The following is a 21,714-nucleotide window of genomic DNA, read 5'->3' on the forward strand; positions in this document are numbered from 1 at the left end:
TCTACTAATTACTTCAAGTTAACAGTGTACATATGCTATGTGCCATATGGCTGACTGACTTTCCTCTCTGCCTGACTTGCAGTCCTGTCGCATGCATAAAGTACCTTCTTAGAAATAATATTATAGAAGTGTATGCATATAAGGTTAATGGAGTGATGGAATGTCTGAAAATGTTATTTAAATTCTTCAACAGAATTTTCTGTGCTAATTATAATGTACTTTTTTTCAGCTAGTTGATCTGAAACTGCCCAACCATTGGATCAAACATTTTTTCCTTGGTCATGTTTATCTGGAGATACAATTAAATGCTGAAGCATTGAGCACATATTGGTCTCTCTCTCATGCTGGCTTCAGCAAAAGTAATTACATTACAGCCCAGACAGCAATAGCTCACCACAATCAAAGAGGTAAAATACTGTTGTTTAACTTCATCATCCCTACTTCTGGATTCTGCATGTTCCATGCATGTGCATAATTGGGAAGAAATGTTTTTTTCATGATTTTATGAGTTCATTTTCATTTACTATTATAGTCTACTTATCTATGATGTTTCGTATCAGATCTTAATTTATAAATTTTTTTAATTCCTTGTATTTAGTTTCAAAAGTATTATTATGTTGAGAGGCATTGCATGTATCAAATATTGACCCATATGTAATTAAAGTAATAGGATATTAATGTTCCAGTAATGTAGTTAGCTATGTCCAAAATTGGAGTTTCAGTAGTCAAAGTGTTAATTGTAGCTTGGGAGTAGATATCTCGTGATAAAATGGGATATATATTGGCGGCACAGGATGGTCACAAACTTGAGAACTGAGAAAGCTTAAATTTACCACGTCCATGAAAAATCCGTTAAATCACCGGTTTTTAATTGTTTTAGAAAATACTTTGGTTTCTCTGATTTTTAGTATTTTTAGTGACGATACTGCACCAAGAGTCATTTCAGACAGTCACCATGTTAGTCAGTCTCATGAAATTTTATGCAGCCATCATACATTCACCCTTCAAGTTCCTTCAAGTTGTCTATGCCTTACAGCCTTATCTTGCCATCGGGTGTGCCTGTACCTATTATATCCTCATCTGCATGATAGTCTCTTTCTATATCTAACCTTGCTGGCTTAATGTTTTTATTATATTGATACTCGATGAATTCCTTCATCTGTCGTGAGAATTAGCTGTTTGAATTAATAATTTTACTGGCTCATCTTCGATTGTTTGTGCAGATGTTCCCTTGCTACCTTGTTGCAATGCTCTTCCGCATGGCGCACCATTTTCGCCCTTCCTACCGGTGCCCATTTCGTCTTTCTTCCATCTGCCTATTCTTCTCTCGCTCTCTTTTTTTTCTGCCTCAGAGTGCATTATTCTATTTCGTGATATGTACTAGAATATTTCTAAAATGAGAGATCTTTTCAGTTTAACATTAAAAGAACTCCATGTTGCAAGCTAAGCAAGCATGAGATCATTATTGCAGGACATGTTGTATTGACATTGGCTGTCTCTTTGCCAGCTATTAACCATGTCCTATGAACAGTTGCAGCAATCTTTTATCAGGCTTTTGTGTGTCTGAATTCTCCTGTTTGTTCCCTAGGATTAGATATGAATACCCATTTTGGGAAAAGCAATCATTGCAAGACACTCCAGTAAAAGTTGTTCTAAGGAAGAAATCTTTCGTCTATGTTTGGCATACTTCTAAATACTTGTCCTTAACCTCTGCTGCATGCACACAATCGGGTGCAAGCTGTATGAAAAGTAAATGGGCTTACTTTACAAATTTCATGTAATAGTTAGCAGTGGTAAGTTCAAATTGAGTACAGGCATGGAAGAGTTGTTTCTCTTGTATCCTAAAGTTCACCATAACAAATTTTTTCAATGAATACTGTTTTAAAAGTAAAGTTGAAAATTGTGTCAACTTTTTATACAGTTTGCACAGAAATTTCTGTACAGCATAAAATATTTTGTTTTACAGTCAAGTACAACTATGGAGGTAATTCTTATACAATTGAAATCTCATATGACCGGCATGGAAAGCAAGGAAATTTTGTTTTTTCGGGGTCCACATTTGGAATATTTTTTGTAATTTTACCTCGGTAAATGTTTTCAAGAATGCTGCATTCATTATTGAATTTTTTTTAATTCTGAATTTTCTTAGATTTTGGATAAAGATTGGTGTTGTGCCCTAGCTAAATTTGAAAAAAAAAACATTCTTTGGCATCTTAAGGCTAGAATATTTACTAAAACATACATAATATTAGTGTAGAAGAATAAAACCACTTTATTGTGTATTGGGTCATTGGTAATTAAAAAACTGTCCTTAATGGTTTATTTGTTCATAATTCCTATTAAGCTTTCCAAAGATTTCCAAATTCAGGGCCAATGCAGCAGGGGTGAGTATTCAGTGGTGTAAAATAATTGGCATAGATCCCAACTTTTTGTTCACAGAGGAAATTCCATCCGGAACAATCATCTTTTCATTATTGATATGTAAACCTAATATTTTTAATGTTTGTTACTGACTTTATTTTCCATGAGGTTTGCCAATATAAGGCATCTGCTATACAAGAAATTGATCCTATTTCTCTCTAATTTTGTCCCTCACTTCGTCGTTATCTTAATGGGCACATCAAATTATCTTGGTAGCCAATTAGTTGAAATTTGTGGACAAAATATTTCATTCCAGAGACAGCTGTGCATGTCACTGCAGTTGATATAATGTTGAAATTGAGAATATTTTTCAAAATATGTACCTACTTACCTGAATTGAAGATTTACACAAATAATTAATTCCAATTGATAAAATTATCCCATATTTAATGGTAGTGAAACAGTGAATACGCGTGAGAGAGTTTTCTTGGTGGCTATGAAATAATGAGGCAAATAATTCAAATGAGGTGACTAATCAAATCCAAAGTACAGCAACCTTGGAGGAACATGATTTTAGCCTTTGGAAAACATGGGGAACAATACCATGAGTCCATACTAAAAAGAAAGACTCTTACTTTTCCACAGATTTTATTATACGGTAGAACACGTTTCACCGACTTGCGGCATCATCAGGTAAGTCGGTGAAACACATTGTACCATATAATAAAATCTGTGGAAAAGTATGAGTCTTTCTTTTTAGTATGGTTATTAAATACTTCCACGAAGTGAAGCCTGAATCAATAGAATACCTTTGAGAAATAGAATCATGTTACCACCCTGTTGCAGTCATGCGTTGCAGATGAATACACAAATATAAGTTGCTCAATGAATGAAGTATTTACCTATGTATGTATGTTTACTATCAAAATTATTTCTGATGTGCCTCTCACATATTTGACTTCAAATAAATATGTATAAGGAAGGGAAATGGTTTAACATAATGACATTTTTCTGTGTGGTGCATTAACTAAATATTTAATTTTTGCGTAGATGTGGACCAAGCTATTGCTCTGTTCCAAAAACTTCAAAAGTCGGATCCATACCGATTGGATAATTTGGACTCGTATTCAAACCTCCTGTACGTGAAGGAATTGAAGGTGGAGCTAGCGAACCTGGCACACCACGCCACCCAAATTGATGAGTACAGAGCAGAAACATGCTGCATCATAGGTAAGTGGCAAGTGTAATTAGTATAGTTTTTCAATTTTTTAATTGCCTAACTAATTTAAGTATGGTGTAACATCTTTGTTGTGTTGTATTGTAAGCGATCCCATAGTATCAGAAAACTTTTATCAAATGCTTAATGTGGTCTCCTACGAGTAATGAGGAATTGCAAAACAAACACTAGATTATTCGACATGAGTTTTATGTAATCACAATATAAACTGATATAATCAAATTCCAACCGATGACGACAACAAATAACCAAATGTTTTGTAATAATTGATGTGTATCTAATCCACATCTTTACAAATGAGAGACTGACTTGCAATAGGATTTAGTGAAATATATTATGTTCAGGGGATATATGTTGTTCATAATTCATACCGATAACTGTTAAATATTTTAAGGTTTAAAAATAATTTTAATAATTATAGATGGTATAAAATTTACATTCTGAACTAATAAATTTGCAGAAAAGAGAATAAGAGGTAAAGAATTTTAGAACAATGTTTTTTTTTCTTTTTTAGTTGACCAAAGTTATCTTTAATTATTAGAATATTCTGTTATGTATAAACAGTAGAATATCAGACATATGTGGTGCTATTATGTGATAAAATTTCCTGCCTACAACATATTGTACACTTACCATCTTTGCATTTGGTCTTCATCACTCCTAAGGCAATTCCTATGTGACATTATCCAACATTACCAGCACTTTTGTTGAACATTTCCAAATAGCACTTAAATTCTAGGTAGGCAAGAACTTTTTGTAATTCGATTCTTAATTCCTTCCAAGGTGTCTCAACATTGCCCCTTAACTTCATTTTTGGGAACAAGGCATAGCCACTTGCGACTTCTGTCACAAGTGGAATTCTAGAGATGAAAGTTGAATTGTTATTTTCAGTTTCTCAATGTTCATGGCACATGCTTAAGTGTTGCAGTTTCTGTTTGTGTATCAGTGTGTGGGGATTAAGCTTGCAGTGATTCCATGTATGTTCAAACTATTTGCAAGGATTGCCTGGTAGGTTCCATAACGGATTCTGCTCATGTCTTAAATTTCTTGAAAGGTAAGAGGAATTGTCCTCTCATGAATGATTTGCCAAATTGTTTTGACATTTTCTGTGGTTGCACTAATAAGTGGTTATCCAAGTTGCTTGTCATTTTCAGCTGAATTTTAACCACCTTTGAAACATAAGTGGTAATTGAGAGACTGTATGGCCTATAGCTCCAATACCTTAACCCCAATGAATAATTCCGTTTGTCTCAGGTGTTGATTTCCTGAGTTTATGGAAAACTAGATGTACCCACATTACTTATTTTTTATAGCCTCCACAGGAGAGCCCCAAAATGAGTTCAGAAAAGCATAAACTGGTTCAGACAAAATCAGCTCCATCCTGCTTTACATACTGACTCATTAGACCTACCTCTCTCTTCACGGTTCAGAATAATGTGCAGTTCAGGTACCTTTAAATGGAACCTTGTGCAACCCTTTAAATGAGGGATGTGATATAAATTGATTCACATATGACAAGGCATTTTCAAAATCTGAATAAAGCTTGTTGGTTTTGAATGATAAATGTAGACTGAAATACTGTGTAAATTAAATTTTTATATTAGGGTCCTGCATTAGATTTGCAGATTTGATCATCAGGGTGTGATACAAGATATAGACCCCTACACTGACCAACTTTGTTCTTTCCTGGCATGGTACATTACTGTAACAAATTCAAGCTACCAATCCTGCATTTTTATTTCAAAATCTACATTTAAAGCTAAATTTTATGCATAAAAGGTTGGTGCCTGGACAATTACCTCTTCTCCCTGACCAAGTACCCTTGCAGTGGCTTGTGGAGTACTGTGAAGATTTACATTTGAAATATTCTCTAAATATTTTAGGACTTTCCCCCGCAGCCGGCCACGGTGGCGGCAGGGTAAAGTCGTCCTTGCCTACCAACCCATAGGTCGCGGGTTCGATTCCCACCTAGGTGGATTTCCCTCCATCTAGGTGATATTATAAGTATATACAATTGTACGAGGGTCATCCGGAAAGTAGTACCCGTTCGTGCCGCATGAAGTGCTGACGACGCGAGTAGCCGCTGGACGAGGTCAGATAGCTTCAGTGGCTTGTCTGCCTTCTCTGAGCCAAGTTGCGTGACGCTAGCATTGCCTGTGTTGTTTCTGTGATTGTTTACAATGTTTAAAAAAATTGAGAACGCCGCCAGTTGTGAAGTGAGGGCAGTGATTAAATTCCTCAATGCAAGAAACGTTCGCCCATGTGATATTCATCGCCAATTAAAGGAGGTGTATGGAGACAATGTAATGGACGAGTCGTCTGTTCGGCGGTGGTGTCGCAACTTCAACATGGGGAGGGGGAACACACACGACGATGAGCGTTCGGGGAGACCGTCTGTCATTACAGACCAACTGGTGAGCTCAGTTGACGAATTCGTGAGGAACGATCGGCGCGTCACAATTGATGACATCTGTGAGCATTTTCCCAATGTTTCTCGAACAATTGTTCATGAAATTGTTAAACACCATCTGCATTATGCAAAAATTTGTGCAAGATGGGTCCCTCGCGTATCTCAATGAGCTGGCGGCGAAGGACTATGCAGCAGGGATACAGAAACTTGTCACACGTTATGACAAATGCCTTAATTTGCTTGGAGATTATGTTGAGAAGTAGTTTAAAGTATCCTCTTTCAAATAAAATTTTTTATGTTTGTTAATATTTACTTTTGTGTCTTTATTTCACGAACGGGTACTACTTTCCGGATGACCCTCGTATATATGCTTGTACTTGCAGTGACATCACTCACTTGTCTTTTATTTTTGCCAGTAATGACAATGTGGTCATTTATTGTCATGAAATTTGATTCTCCAAGGAAAGGAGGATCATGATTGTTGATTTGTAGCAATATTAATTGTAATTTTGTGTGGGCATTTCGCGAATAATTATAAATCACTCTCATTCTCTTGCATGTGTAGGTAATCTCTACAGCTTAAGGGCTGAACATCAAAAAGCAGTGCTTTATTTCACCCGTGCCTTGAAATTGAATCCATATTTCCTCTCAGCCTGGACACTAATGGGTCATGAGTTCATGGAAATGAAAAATACTAATGCAGCCATCAGAAGTTATCGTCAGGCTATAGGTAAGAATTAACTTCAATTGGCATTTTAGTCTCACTATATTGCTGTATTTTTTGTTTGTATTAATTTTTCAGAACATCCTAACATTTGCCTTTTTCGATGTGAATTCATAGCAAATATGAAAGAATATTAGAAATAACAGAAGAATTAAACTTAACAGTAGTGCCGAAAAACTACTTCAGTCACAAAGAGTGATGCAAAGTTGTAATCATAAAAAATATTAAACAATGAGATGAGCAAATGCAGCACTAGGAGGACAAGGTTTTTCTTAGATGAGGGGTGAAGGGGATGATTGAGGGGTGGGTGATGGAGAGTGAATTTAATAATGTTAGGGGTTAGTAGAACACTGTTAGTAGAACACCTGGGGTAATATGAGCAGGTTTATGAATAGAGAGGCAGAGAGGGATATCATTGGACTGGGATTAATCAATTAGACAAAGTCGAAGAATTTTAGGTGTTTAATAGTTCTGCAGGTGGGCAAAGGGTCTCAAGTGTGGACATTATTACATAATGGGATGACTAAGTGGATATCTAAAATGTTGATAGACAATGGAGATGAAAAAATTTAGAAGGCCCTCAAGCAGTTTTACATTAGTGGGAAAAACCAAGTGAAAACCAAAAAAAAAGGTGACCAAATTACAGAGCCTTATTTAACTGTAGGACCCACACAACCAATGAAGTCAGTTTTAGGGCAATTGAGTCTGTAATCTTAGTAAATCTGTAGAGGGTTCCAATAATGGACTCTACTTAAGATTTTATTTCTATGAGGTGAGGGGGCAAATATAAATAAGCATATGGTCAAAGGTCCTTGGGGATTTTGCCTAATACCAGTTAACATTAGCAAAGAGATTTCATTTTCAAGAAAAAGTATGGGGACTGATTTCAAGGGTTTGATCTTGAGTGGCCAAACCAAACTGCAGCATGGCCAAATACCTTGCTAAAATCCTGGCACAATTTGTGGACTTAATGCCATCATCACATGAAAAATTCTGCTGAATTGGTGAAAACTCATAAAATGATTCAAGGTGAGGCAGTCCACTTAATGGTCCATTTTTATGTGCTCTGTTTGTTCACCTGAGTACCGCTTGCTGAATTTTGGAGTTTCTCCGAAAGAAAATTCGGCAGTGATATGCTGAAGCTGTTTCACTATGTTTTAACTTCTACCAATATTCTTTATGATGGGAACATTTATGGTTAGGAAGATGATGTTTCTATGGGATTCCAATGTAACTCTTTCAGGGTGTCAAAATCTTTCGCAATTTTTACACTCTGAAATTGTTACATTGTTGTGCATATTAGCGGATGACTTCGTTAAAAGTTACTGTTGCAGTATCTCCTGCAGTTTCATGGACTTTGCAATGGGATGCTTGATTTCACCAGCCATAGTGAACTTGTGTGTGGTATATTTGAGAGAAAAGCCATTAAAATCCACTCCTCAGCATCTAAAGTGTTTTTGCAGATACTTGGATGACACATTTATAAGCTGGCCTCGTGGAATGAACAGCTGTAACTCCTTCCTGGAACATGAGAACAACCAGTATCCAAACATCACATTCACCATGGAGGAGAAGAAAGGCCTGCTGTTATAATGTTGCCCTTCCTCAACATCCTAATTCACAGGAAATGAGACAGAAGTCAGGGGAATGGCATCTGCCACTAACCTACTGATACCTAACTATTTGAGCTGTCACCGCCACCACCATCCTTCCCAATAATGTCCCATCATATTATCACTTAAACGTTGTCTATTCTGTAACTGACATGGAGGGCTTGCCAGCCAATCCGCGAGAAGGCTTTCCTCCAGAATGATTAGTGAGTAGGAAATTCCTCTTGGCCCTTAAAAGGTCCTTCAGAGCATAAGAAAACATACAAAGGAGGTGGGAAAAAATCTATTGCTGCAGTCTGGTATACATCTCCAGCATATCTGAGAAAATCTCAGGATACATCATAGATTCAAAATTTCTATGTTTTACTGGCAACCAGACAAAATTAGGTCCCTGATAGTTGACATGAAGGGTCTAATTGGCCTTAAGAGTGTAATGATTTATTAAATCTCCTGCAAGCATGGAGAAGTGAATGTTGAGGAAATGTGTCGCATGATTGAAACAAAAAATTAAAGAACATTAAGAACCTGTTAGTGGGATGACTGGGGAGATCTGTGGTCACCAAACATAGCGTCAACTGATACCATATGAGACAAGGCAATATTACTCTGCTACTCGCATGGCTAATGAGATCAACTAGTTAAAGAGACTAGTGTGATTTACTGACTCACAAACTATATCAATGTGGATTCAGGTTTTCACTGCTCCATAGAAAACCTGCTCTGAAATGAAAACATGGAACTAGGAGAAATGGGCAGACAATGATGATATGCCTAGATGAAAGTTAGTCATTGAACTATAGGCAGAGATAGAAGGCCTGACCCGGTGGAAAAACAGGAATTTTTTCTGTAGATACATCAGGAAAGCATCAGATCTTTTGTCAGCATAATACCATGACCATAGGACATTAAGCCTAGTGGACTAATCCCAATTTTCTCTCAATGATTGAGATGGGTGCATTCAAATGGGTTGGATTTTTAATTTTAGTTCAAGATTCAAATTATTTTTTCTTCAAATTGTTAGGTTGGTATTCAAGTTTTTCAATTACCATTTGGCTTCTCATGGTCGAATTTAATTAAATTTCCCTTACTTATTTTCCTCCTGGTTTTAATAGATTTTCCTGGGATAATTGGTACAAATCCATTTATCGCTGTCATGTTAGAATTCAGGTACTTTCTATGAGCATCAAGTGGATTAAAATGATCCTGGAATCCCATTGAATATTTTATGGTACAATTATTTTGCTCAGTTAACGTAATGATTTATTTGCATTGATTTTTCACTTGTGCGTAACTGCTGCTTATACACTGATTGTATTTCAAATGGAAGGGAATATTTTACCCAAGATTTATAGGTGGGCTAATCCTACCTTGCAGTTTTTAAGGTATGTCCTTGCCAATTTGAATTTCTTCTCACCAAATAAGAGCAAGGTTATTTGAAAGACTTTCTGAATTATCCTGGACGTGGTGGTTTTCTTTCTCAATTCTAATAAAATATGCTCACCTCTTAAATGTTTTTTGAATTAATGTCTTATATGAGTTACCTAAATTAAATTATGTTATTCTTGCATTTCTACTTCTTTGTGCTATCTTTGGTCGTGAAATATACAGTAGCCTTAAAGAATTGTATTGTAACTAATTCTTAGAATGGAATTGTAACTGTTCAATGGTAATTTGTTTTTATTCATTCTCACTGTAGAAGTGAATAGGAGGGATTACCGTGCATGGTATGGACTTGGGCAGACATATGAGATCTTGAAGATGCCTGCTTATTGCCTGTATTACTATCACAGAGCTCAAGCTTTGAAACCCATGGATAGTCGAATGCTTGTAGCTCTGGGAGAGACTTATGAGAAATTGGAGCGAATGAGACAGGCACTTGGGTGCTATAAGAAAGCACGTGGTGTTGGTGACATTGAAGGAGGAGCTCTGTTGAAAATGGCTAAGTATGTGCAGATTTTTTTAGTTAAGCCTAGCAAATGGCAGTTGTCATTTGTAATTTAAGTTTAGATCATTCATTTCTTTTACAAATACATCTGAATCGAATGCATATGTGATTATTATTCATGAGTAGGATTGTGTAATAAGACAATAAATGGCAGCTTCTAAAAAAAGTTTCATTTTGATGATATCAAATCGTTAGTTGTATGTTTTCGCTCAATTGCACCCTCCCCTCTCAACCAAATGTTCAAAAACATCACTTTATATGTTACAACTCACAGAGCTCTGAATTTGGTTATAGGTTGTAGTTTTTAGGGGAGGTGACTGACCGCTATCATTTGCACCATTAGAGATAAGTGGATAATTTGATTTTTCAGGGAATTGGGAAAAGGTGGAGAGAAAGAGAGACAGTTTAATATCTTATCCAATGGACCATCAATTCCCCTTGAAGTGCTCTCCATGTACCACCTCTCCAAGTAGAAATCAGGATACCTTAGAAAAATGCTGCCACTGCCGGGATTTTAACCCAGGCCCTTAGGGTGGGAAGTCGGTACATTACACCAGTCTAATCCCCTGTTCTTAAATCTTCTCATGCATGTTGCTAATCAAAAGTTTCTGTGTTGAGTGCACAAAATTCTGCCTGGCTATCAAAAATGTTCTATCCAGTAAAGCCGAATGTTTCTTTCTCAAAGAATTGTGCCAACTTGCAAGCCGTTTATGCTGGTGATTATTTCCACTAGCATTTTTTTACAGTGGTGTAAGCAATGCTCTGTGATTTCAGACAGAAATGAAATGACAAATTTAAAAGAGCAATATCTCTGTGAAGTTTAGCTCCAAACTTATGAAAATGCTGTTGGTGATTTTTTTTTTTTAAGGTAATCTACCGGTTAAGGTAGGTTTTTCGATGGACACAACTACCAAACAAATATTTTATTACTCCTAACAAAACACAAAATCCATCATCCTACTCTATATCAGGTCCCTCTTCATCTCTGAGTACTTTTTTCCTCCCTTCATCCCGTCCAACATCCCTATCCTGTTCCTTCCCTTTCCTCTTTTGCCCAACATTCTACCCTCTATCACAGTCTTCAACATCCCACTTCCGGTCAATACCCCCTTCATCCACTTTTCCTGCCTCCACAGGATTTCTCCCAACAAACCCCTCTCTTCTCCCACCATACCAAGTACTTCCTCATTTGTTTTCTTCTCTGTCCATTTCACCTTCTCCATTCTTCTCCACACCCACATTTCAAAAGCCTCCAATCTACGTCTATCCTCCTGCTTCAATGACCACGTTTCCGCACCGTACATAGCTACGCTCCATATCAAAGTTTTTACGAGTCTTTTCTTAACATCCTTACTCAAAGTCCCCGTCATCAACTCCCTCCTCCTTGTGAAAGCCTCTTTGCCTAGCGCAATTCTTCTCCTTACGTCCCTACTACTTTGACCGTGTTGGTCCAAAACACTACTGAGATACGTAAACTGTTCTACCTGCTCTAGTTTTTGCCCTCCTATTTTAATGTTAAGCTTGGCCTTTTTCTTTCTAGAAAATCGCATAACCTTTGTTTTATTAATATTGATTCTCATCCCATACCTGTCGCACTGAATTTCCAATTCACTCGGCAATGCTTGCATCCCCTTGGCTGACTGACAAACTAAAGCTTGGTCATCAGCAAACCTAACTGATTTTACAAATTCCCCGCCCACTTTCATTCCTACCTCGAGCTCTTCCCATGCCTCTTGGATCATTTCCTCTGCATACAGGTTGAACAGCACCGGTGATAATGGGCAACCCTGCCTTACACCCCTTCCTAACACTGCCCATCCTGACTCCCCGTTTCCCACCCGCACCTGAGCAGTCTGAGACATGTACAGGTTGCGGATTAGCCTCCTTTCCCTCCAGTCTATTCCTATTTTCTGCAATATACTCATTAGTTTTTCCCAATTCACTCTATCAAATGCTTTTTTGAAATCTACGAAACAAGCAAATACCTCCTGGTTGTGTTCTATATTCCTCTCGATTAATAATCTCATTACTGCAATGGCATCACGCGTCCCTCTCCCCTTCCTAAACCCAAACTGATCATCCCCTAAGTAATCATTTGCCCTACTCTCTATCCTTTTGTTTATGATCCTGAGAACAACTTTAGCTGCATGGGATATCAAACTAATTGTCCTGTAGTCCTCACATGACGTGGCCTTTACCTTTTTCTTTTTCGGAATAGGAACTAAAACTGATCTCACAAAGTCTTCCGGCCAGATTCCCTCCTCATAAATACTACGGATCAGCCCATATAGCCTCTTCCTCCCACATTTTCCTAAGCATTTTAAAAGTTCCACGGGAATGTTATCTACCCCCACGGCCTTATTTAGTTTCATATCCCTTAATGCCCTTTCTATCTCATTGTCTAGTATGCCTGGACCTAAGCTGTCATCCTCTACGTCATTTTCTTTTTCAATGTCTAAATTTGTTGGTCTGAGTTCCTTACTATACAGTTCTTCTATATACTCCTTCCATCTCTCTTGGATCTTTCCTGCGTCAACTATTACCTTACCCAACTTATCTCTAACTGTTAGCATAGCTCTTCCTTTCTTACTTCCCGATAACTATTTAACTTTGCTGTACAGCGCACCGATTTCACCCTTCCTCTGCAGACTTTCCATATCCTCGCACTGCGTCTTCCACCATGCTTCTTTTGCTTTATTTGTTGCCCGCCTCAATTTATTGTTCAATTCTTTGTACTTCATTTTGCCTAATTCTGTATTTATATTCTTCCATTTTCGCCGCTCATCCATCTTTGTAATCATCTCATCCGTGATCCATGGTTTCCTAGTCCTTTTAGCGTTAACGGTTCCAATAGTGTCTTTTGCGGCCGATTGGGCCGAGCCCCATGGTTGCCAGGACTCAAAATATCTCTATTGTCCATCACATTGTTCTTGGGAATGATAATTGAGGTGGTTTCCCGTTGCCTTCCTCAATAGTGTTTTTAACGTGACACCATTACTTACTGGCCGCCCCACTGGGGTCAGATGCCATTGCAGCCGCCTCACTGAGGAACAGACGCTGCGTGGACTACCTTTCGTCTGGCTCTTAACCTTCGACCTATCTGGCATGGGTGACCCTACCAGGAGCAATTTTTATTACTCCCGCCAGCACAGCTCTAGGGGTCATCGGAACGCACAAGCCCTTCCTCCACGTCAAGGTTGTAGTCGGGGAGGGTGTTGGTGATTAAAGAAATTATTTAGTTAGAGTGTAGTGGTGATGCTATGGAAAAGGCAAGAATTTTGTTTGTTTCTCATTCATGAAGAATGGAAAAATATCAGTTGAGAATTCTGAACCTTCTGGTTGGTCTTAGATTTTCAGAATGGCTGAAAGGGTGAAAAGAGTTGGGCAGGGCCACCCATGGAATCTGCCGCGTGGTACTGCATTTGGACTGCATGCTGGCTGTGCAGCAGTGGCTGAGTATCACATGACAGTGATCCTTAAGCCCCCTTATCAATTCAATTCAGTCCTATTTTTATTACTCTAGTGTTCCCTAAAATTGTGGGGACGCAAGAATTCATTGAGTGTGAGAGACCATTCAAAACATAGTAGGGAATGGGTAATTTTCAATATTATCCTTAGATGTAAAATTTGAAATTATCTCATGAATGTTTTTTTCTCCCTTTCCCTCCTCTCCCCCTCAGGATTTATGAAAAATTGAAGGATTTGGATCATGCTGCTGAGTCCTACAAGGAGTATGTTCAAGAGAATGAGCCTAGAGCCGAGGGTAATTCAGTTGTCATTGGCAGTGGAAGCATCATTGCAGCCACACCCATTGTATCTTCTGCCAGCCCACGAATAGGAGGTTGTGGTGGCGATCGTGTTGAAATGGCACAAGCATACAAGTTCTTAGCAAATTACTACATAAGGCGAGACAACATTGATGAGGCTTACCTTTACTCACAGCGATGTCTTGAATATGATGAGGTAAGAGGAAACCCATGCTGTTGGAAGTTTCGACGAGACTTTCTGGTCATAAGAATTGTGTGTAATGTTAATTTGCACTCCATCATTAAGAGGCAGAGTCGTCATATTTTGCAAAATATTTTTCCAAATACATGTACTACGTTCATTGGCAATTGTCTGAAGTGGTAATGGCTGGTTTAAATTAATGACGGCTGCTTATAGGGATGACATCTGAATTAAATTGAAGTAAGGTCAAGGAGTGGAATGAGTCTTCAAAATGGACCACTGTAATGATTGGTCTTTGGTTATGCTTGCATTAAATATTTGAAATATGATCTTTATGCTTTTGTCTTAATATAAATTATATTGTGTTGAACCATAGCCATTTCATTTTTTAAATGGTCTCGAATGAACACAGTGCAATTAATGTGTTGTCATTGGCCATCCTCCTGAGAGATTAAAATGAAGACTACCTTTCTCTAGCAAAAATAATCTCACGTAGGTATTTGTTTTAAATTTGAACATTTTTAGTAATTACATACTTGTTGATTTTAAAAATTAATTTATTCATAGTATTACTTATATCTTGAATTGAGCAATCATTTTATAAATTTTACATTGGGAACCATGAAAATTATAGAAAATACTTTTTAATATTCAACTGTTGGCATAATATTTCATTTTCCCTTATTTTAATTGACTATGAGTTACAAGATAAATGGGTGGTTACCTAGGTTGTCTTATTAGTGTAATCTTGCCTCTCAGTATCCTGATCCATTGTGGAAAATGTCAGTTTTGTGCAGTTTCTATGAAATTAGGAGTGCAGTATCTCCTTATTCAATCAGTTTTTCTTTAATACAGGTGTGATATTGTGGAAGGCGAACATTAGCGAATCATAGCAATGATTCGTTCCTTATTACTGTCCTGTTAAGAAATTGTCCAATTAATTAAAGGATTGGAATTCATTCAGATTTTACTTATTTACTTTTTTGTTTTCCCTTATGGCAAACTCAAGACGAAAGAGGAAGGCAAGGCTCTCCTCCGCACAATAGCCCAAAAAAGAAGTTTGCAAGAAGAAGGATCGATGCAGGTAAAAAGTAATGTGGATTTATTTTAATTTAATTTTTTTAGTTAATGTAATGATTTTTCACTCTGCCAACCATTCACTTGATTGTGTTGCAACTATTTTAATTTCTCTGTTTAAGGTATATTCATTGCTATGTTTACCTTTGGTTGTATTTTACTATTATTTATTATTTTAAAATTATGTATTAATATTGGGCTCATGAATTAAGTTGATCGTGTATTCAGATCAACGTTCACGAAGTGAAAGAATATGACTGATGTCAATACCTATATACAGTGGAACTTTGAGTAATTAGCATAATTTTTTCCAGAATCATACTCTAAATTTTGAATACTCTTTCAATCAAACAATTTTTCCTTAAAAATTTTTAAGGTAATCCAGGAGTTAAGTTAGGTTTTTGGATGGACACAAGCTACCAAATAATTATTTGTTCTCTCCTAACAAAGCACAACCCAACATACTACTCTACAACAAGCCCCTCTTCATCTAGGTATAACTCCTTCCTCCCTTCATTCCTTCCAACATCCCTATCCTACACCTGCCCCTTCCTCGTTTGCCTAACATTCTCCCCTTATCATAGTCTTCAGCATCCCACTTTTCCCTTAAGTATTAAAGTGAAAAACAATAATGCATTCCATACCAAAAAATACTCAAATACTTATTGTTTAATATTTATTCAAAGAAAATGTATACATTGTTAAGTAGCATGAATCATCTTCATAATTTCTTCTTCAATTGCATATTGAACCAACCTGGAATGTGAATTCAGTTTTTGCAAAAATTTGAAATAATTAGTTTATTATTTATGGTTCATGCCTAATTCTTTTTTATAATGAAGCTGTCTAGAGGCATTTGTTTATACTACCTCTTCAAATTTTCTTGAAAATGTGACACAGCATTATCATTTCATAGCTTGGTAACATGCAAAGCCACGGTTTTTTTTGGGTGATGCTTCTCAATGTACAAAGCAACAGTTTCCATGCTGTCATAAAATCTGTAATTGTGCAAGAAGATTGTTGCTTTGCTGTTAGCTCCTCTGACACTCCTCCATGTCATCTTGCAGTGAAACACAATACAACACCATAAGCTCTTCAGTAGTCAGCTCTTTGCTTTGCTATGTCATTAGCTCATTGATATCATTGTTATCCACCTCCAGTCTCATGATCTTGGCCGAAGACACAATGTCGTTGACTGCAGGCTCCATAGGTACTGTCTCAAACCCCTTAAGTCACATTCCACAGCACTCTTCAGGCAAAGTTTCTGCCATGCAGAAGGGAAGGTTCTCTTGGTAACTCCTTCCCACACCTTTTCAAAAATCTTTAGGCAGGCAATGATGTGGAAGTGATATTTCCCAAACTCTCTGACAGTGAGATTGGACTCTTCAGTCACCTCTAAACAATGCTTTCATAATGCTTTAGTTTAGAGCTTCATAAAGTTGGAAATATCCTGCTGGTCCCTAGGTTGGAGTAGCTGATTGGTTTTAGAAGGCAGAAACTGGATCTTGATGAATTAAATTATTTTAGGTGATCATCTTGTAGGCCTGGGGAATGGGTTGGAGCATTTTGCATGACAAGAAAGATATGGAATTTCAGTGTCATCCCAAGCAAATATTTTTCATCAAAGGACCAAAAACTTCATTTATCCAATCCGTGAAAAGTTCAAGTCACCCAAACCTTTTTGTTAGACATCCGCAACATATTTAGCTTGCTCTCCTGGTCATTAATTGAAGACTGATAGAGTATCTTAATGGTAAACACAGTGCAATTGACATTTCATATTGCCACTTGCATATGCCCAAAACAGCAGCATGGGATAGTCTTTCATTGGCTTGTGGCTGGGCAATACCTTCTCCTCTGCTGCTATATAGGTTCGCTTCAGCATCTTTTTCCAGAAGAGACCTGTCTCGTCACAGTTAAAAACCTGTTGTTGCATGTGATCCTCAGAATCTACATACAAGTATCTTTAAGTTGCTGATGACGTTCTCTGCTACTTTTGAGTCAGAGCTTGTCAATACTGTAGATGCTGGTTTTTCTCTTGAACTTCTTGAGCCAACCGCTGATCCCCTTGAATACCTTGTCTTTGGACATTGATGATCCTGGCATCTTCTTAATGAGGTCGGCATAAATCACTTTCATTTTCTCACAAATGATGTTCTTATACGAGGCATATTCATAAAGTAAGGGCCGTTTGCTTATATTTAAATATTGGTGCTTCAAAACACAGTTTTACTCCTGTAGCGTCATCTAGTGAATCATTGAGAAGCTATAGCAGCATTTGTGTTGTTTCAGAAGTCGTTTGCTTGTCCGTGCATGCAAACAACAATGTCCGTGACAATCGTTCATCCCGTTCTGTCATATGAATCTTGTATGCAAAAGGATTTTCGGCTGCTGAAATTCATCGGGAGTTATGCCTAGTTTATGGACCTATAGTTATGAGTGAAGGAAAGATTAGACAATGGTGTCGTGGTTTTAAAAATGGACAAACTAATGTCCATGATGAAGAGCCAAGTGGCGGGCCCAGTATTCTGACCGATGAAATTGTTTTGCAAGTGGAGCAAAAACTGTGATGTGATCATCAATTGACAATTAATGGCCTGGCTGAACGATTTCCTCAACTTGGATGCACTACTGTCTACAATATTGTCACGGAAAACCTCGGGTACCATAAATTGTGTGCAAGGTGGGTACCAAAAATGCTCACTGACCACCACGAAGAGCAAAGAATATCCAGTGGACGAGAGTTTTTGGGCCGTTATCAACAAGATGGAGATGAATTGTTTTCTCGCATTGTTACCATGGACGAGACGTGGATATCCTATATCAATCCAGAAACAAAACAGCAGTCAATGCAGTGGCGACACTCATACTCACCAAAACCAAAAGAGTTCAAGCAAACTCCGTACACAAGTCGAAAATTGATGGCTACCGTGTCTTGGGACATAAAGGGTGTTCTTTTAGTGGATTTTATGGAACATAGGAAAACAATTACAGCTGATGTGTACTGCGAAACACTCAACAAACTGAGATGTGCGATCCAAAACAAACGATGCGGGAAACTGTCATCTGGCGTAATTCTCCGCCACGATAATGCAAGTCCTCACACTGCTGCCAAAACCAATGAAAAATTCAAGATATTCGTTGGGAACTCTTTGACCGCCCACCGTACAGTCCTGACCTTGCACCTAGCGACTACTTCCTCTTCTTGCACTTGAAACAGTGGCTTGGTGGACAATGTTTCGAAACCGAAGAGGAACTCAAGAACGGCATTGTCAATTGGTTCAACTCTCAGGCAGCGACCTTCTATGCTGAGGGGTTAAAGAAGCTGGTATGGAAGCAGTATGAAAAGTGCTTAGAAGTGAACAGTGATTATGTAGAAGTGAAGTAGGTTTGTGGCTAACTAAAAGTGCCAATAAAATGTTTCATATGAGTATATTTTTTCCTGTGACCAAACAGCCCTTACTTTATGAATATGCCTCTTAAATAAGGTGTATAAGAAATTAAAGGTATGGTATTTGATATATTGAGTGTGGGCATTGATATAAAGACAAAAGTGATTAATTGATATATGTGCTCCCAAAATCCTCCCATAATGTTCATCAGCCTCTGTAATTTGATGCATTAAAAGATTTTCCAGTAAAATATATTGATAGATGTATTGTATAAAGGAGAAGAAAACAAAACACAAATTGAATTAGAAGCTATGTTGGCATTTTAAATTTCAGTTTCCATCATTATAATTCATTACAAACCTGAAAAAATACAATAGGTTACCAGTTGATGTTTTATCCATTTTTTGTTATAATTTGGAATGAAGGAGAAACTTCTACCAAAATGTATGCACGGATGTAGTTTGTTTTAGAATATTCTGAAAGATCTATTTTCCTAATTTAAAATGACATTGCTTAAACACTGATGGTATTTTCACAATAATATCATCTCATTAAAAATCATATAACATGCATGGATCTCAGAGTGACAAAGTGAATAATGGATCCAGTAAATATGATGATTGATATCCAAGTATTGTCTTTAGCAAAAGCATATTGAAGCTAACCTGTATGCAAATGAGACCACCATAACCAAGATAATATTATTTGAAAACTGAAGCATATATTTAAGTAATGTCATCTTTAACAAAAATATGATCTTTGTCATCATGATCTTAAGTCACAACTTAAGATGTGGTTATGTACATGGTTAGTGTAAAAAGTATCGGTAAACGTTTTGGAGAAATAGATTTATTTCAGCTATTGCTACAATGCCTCAAAATTCTTCAAAGTGCAGAGTGTTGACACAGTTTTGCCAGTAAATTTTCCATGACTCAAAGGCTCCCTAGTTGGCAGATTCCAGAAGATCCTTAAGGGTATGTGTACAAACTTCTTTGGCAACGCCAAAGACGTCCCATGGTGGTGTTCTTTTTGGAAGGATATCACTTTAGGGAAATGGAAATAGTCGCCTGGTGCCAAGCCCGGAATGTAAGGGGGTTGGGAAATCGATGGAGTTGTAGGTCTTCACAAGCAGACACTCGACTTTGCTCTTGGTCATCCATCAAGACTATTAGGACAATTCTAGTGCTGAAATTTCACATTGCCAAATTTTCAGTATTAATGGTAGTATCATCTTATCAATGTCAATATGATCTGCATTCTTGCGCACATTTGACCAACAGTCTAAATATAGAACTTGATGCGCAAGAAAAATTTTTACTGATACTTTTTATACAAATCTTGTATACCTGCCTTGGTATCAAAATTAATACAGAGAGAACAAGTACAGCAGGAATAAAGTATTGTATGATGCAAGAAAAGAAAACAACAAAATAACTCAATATTGCAGGATGCCCAGATAAAATTTTTCACAGGAATAAGACTCTTTATGATTATTTTATATAATCATAAAGAGTATTGCCACCAATGATTTAGCATAATTTAAAACAAGACAAGAGATAAAAAGGAGGCTTGAACTTAAAGTGCATATACTTGTCTTATTTCTAAGTAAAATGTGTGGTGTTTGTGATAGTAATTTCTTGTACAGTTAGTTACTAAACTTCCTCATGGACTTAAACAATTGGACACTGATTTGAGACTGGTGGTAGTATTTGCAGTTTGCAAGTGCATAACTTTGTTCTCCACCTTTTTTTTTAATATTTTCCATATTTTTGCCTAATATATATTTTCTTTCAAATTTAATCATGTAGGCAATGGGCTTAATGCATTCAATTCATCGCTGGTATCATGTGAACTCTGCTATCCTGTCAATCACCCAAGCATGTAAAAATATTTACTTTGCCATAGAAAATCATGACATTTTGAAAAATCAATTTGGCAGTCACCATGATATATTTTACTTGCATTTTTTATCCTTGGTGAAAGTATTTCTTTAGGTAAGCTCTTAAGAATGAAGACTCCCCCTTATGTATGAATGGTTGAGAAAATGTGGATCACCAATGGTAACTATGTTTTGTTATTTGTTTTGAATTAGAATTCCCATACTCTGTTGACAACCAAGCACGTAGAAATCATTCCAGAAACTTTCCACTCTCTTAATCTTTGTGCTGGATAACCATTCTGACCACAAATTTCTTTTATGTTTCTCCTTTAAGGTGGAGGAACCGAGTTGCACAAGTGGGGAGTTGTACCTTTCCGAGTCAAATCTAGACTGGCAGGAGAAGAGGCATCGCCATCTATGAATGAGTCATCTCCCATGAACCTGAGTTTTACTCCTTGACATGTGGCAACCTTATTTGCTGTTGCATATAGAGGGAGCACCCAGACAAAGTTTTTGTATATGCTGCAAAAACTAGCATGAAAATTGTTACTCTGGCTGAGATGCATTATTTACAACCATCCAGTGCACTTGCTTAGTGGTAGGAGTGTATGCGCATCATGATGGAACCTTGGGAGCCCCATTGGGTATGTGAGAAACTGTTTTAAAATGAGCAGAGTAATGACTTTAAGCTCACCATCAAATGTATCATTCCAGCTAAGAAGGCACAAGCTTTTGTAAAACTTCTAAATATACATGGAAATGATTAATGAATGTCATTGATGTGTGTTATTTGGGAAAGTCAGCAGAAGTTTATTGCATCAAGGGAAGCTGTAAGTATGTTGACTCTTGGTTTGAGTTCACAGTTATTTTCTCGCAAGCCACGTTGAGGAATTATTCTGGAGAGAGTTGAAAGTTTTGGTCCTATATTTTTTCAGTTTGTATTCCCTATGAAATTGGAATGCAAGATGAGGTGATGATGCCCCGTCCATCTTGTAACTTTTGAGAGTTAAATCGCACAAAGATGCTATCTTGTTCCTAATACCAGTGTTTTGAATTTCCTTCATAAACTGTGTTTGATAGAATAAGTTGAATTATTATTAGTCTCTTCAATAATAGAAAGAAACTAAATAG

General features: G+C 37.2%; 1 protein-coding gene across 2 annotated transcripts in view; it reads left to right on the forward strand.

The window, feature by feature from the left end:
- Cdc23 (cell division cycle protein 23) overlaps positions 1 to 21,359 on the forward strand; it is a 30,124-nt gene extending 8,765 nt beyond the window's left edge. The window contains exons 5-11 of one of the 2 annotated variants that reach the window (XM_071591772.1): positions 230 to 407; positions 3,412 to 3,591; positions 6,574 to 6,738; positions 10,039 to 10,285; positions 13,968 to 14,250; positions 15,245 to 15,326; positions 20,918 to 21,359. In XM_071591772.1, coding sequence (XP_071447873.1) covers positions 230 to 407; positions 3,412 to 3,591; positions 6,574 to 6,738; positions 10,039 to 10,285; positions 13,968 to 14,250; positions 15,245 to 15,326; positions 20,918 to 21,042 — 1,260 coding nt within the window. In that variant the 3' untranslated portion in view covers positions 21,043 to 21,359. The remainder of the gene's footprint in view (positions 1 to 229; positions 408 to 3,411; positions 3,592 to 6,573; positions 6,739 to 10,038; positions 10,286 to 13,967; positions 14,251 to 15,244; positions 15,327 to 20,917) is intronic. The other variant, XM_071591773.1, reaches the window with a different exon arrangement.
- The last annotated feature ends 355 nt before the right edge of the window (positions 21,360 to 21,714 follow it).

This window comes from Hetaerina americana, unplaced genomic scaffold, assembly GCF_022747635.1.
Source record: "Hetaerina americana unplaced genomic scaffold, ioHetAmer1.1.p SCAF_5, whole genome shotgun sequence".
NCBI lineage: Eukaryota > Metazoa > Arthropoda > Insecta > Odonata > Calopterygidae > Hetaerina > Hetaerina americana.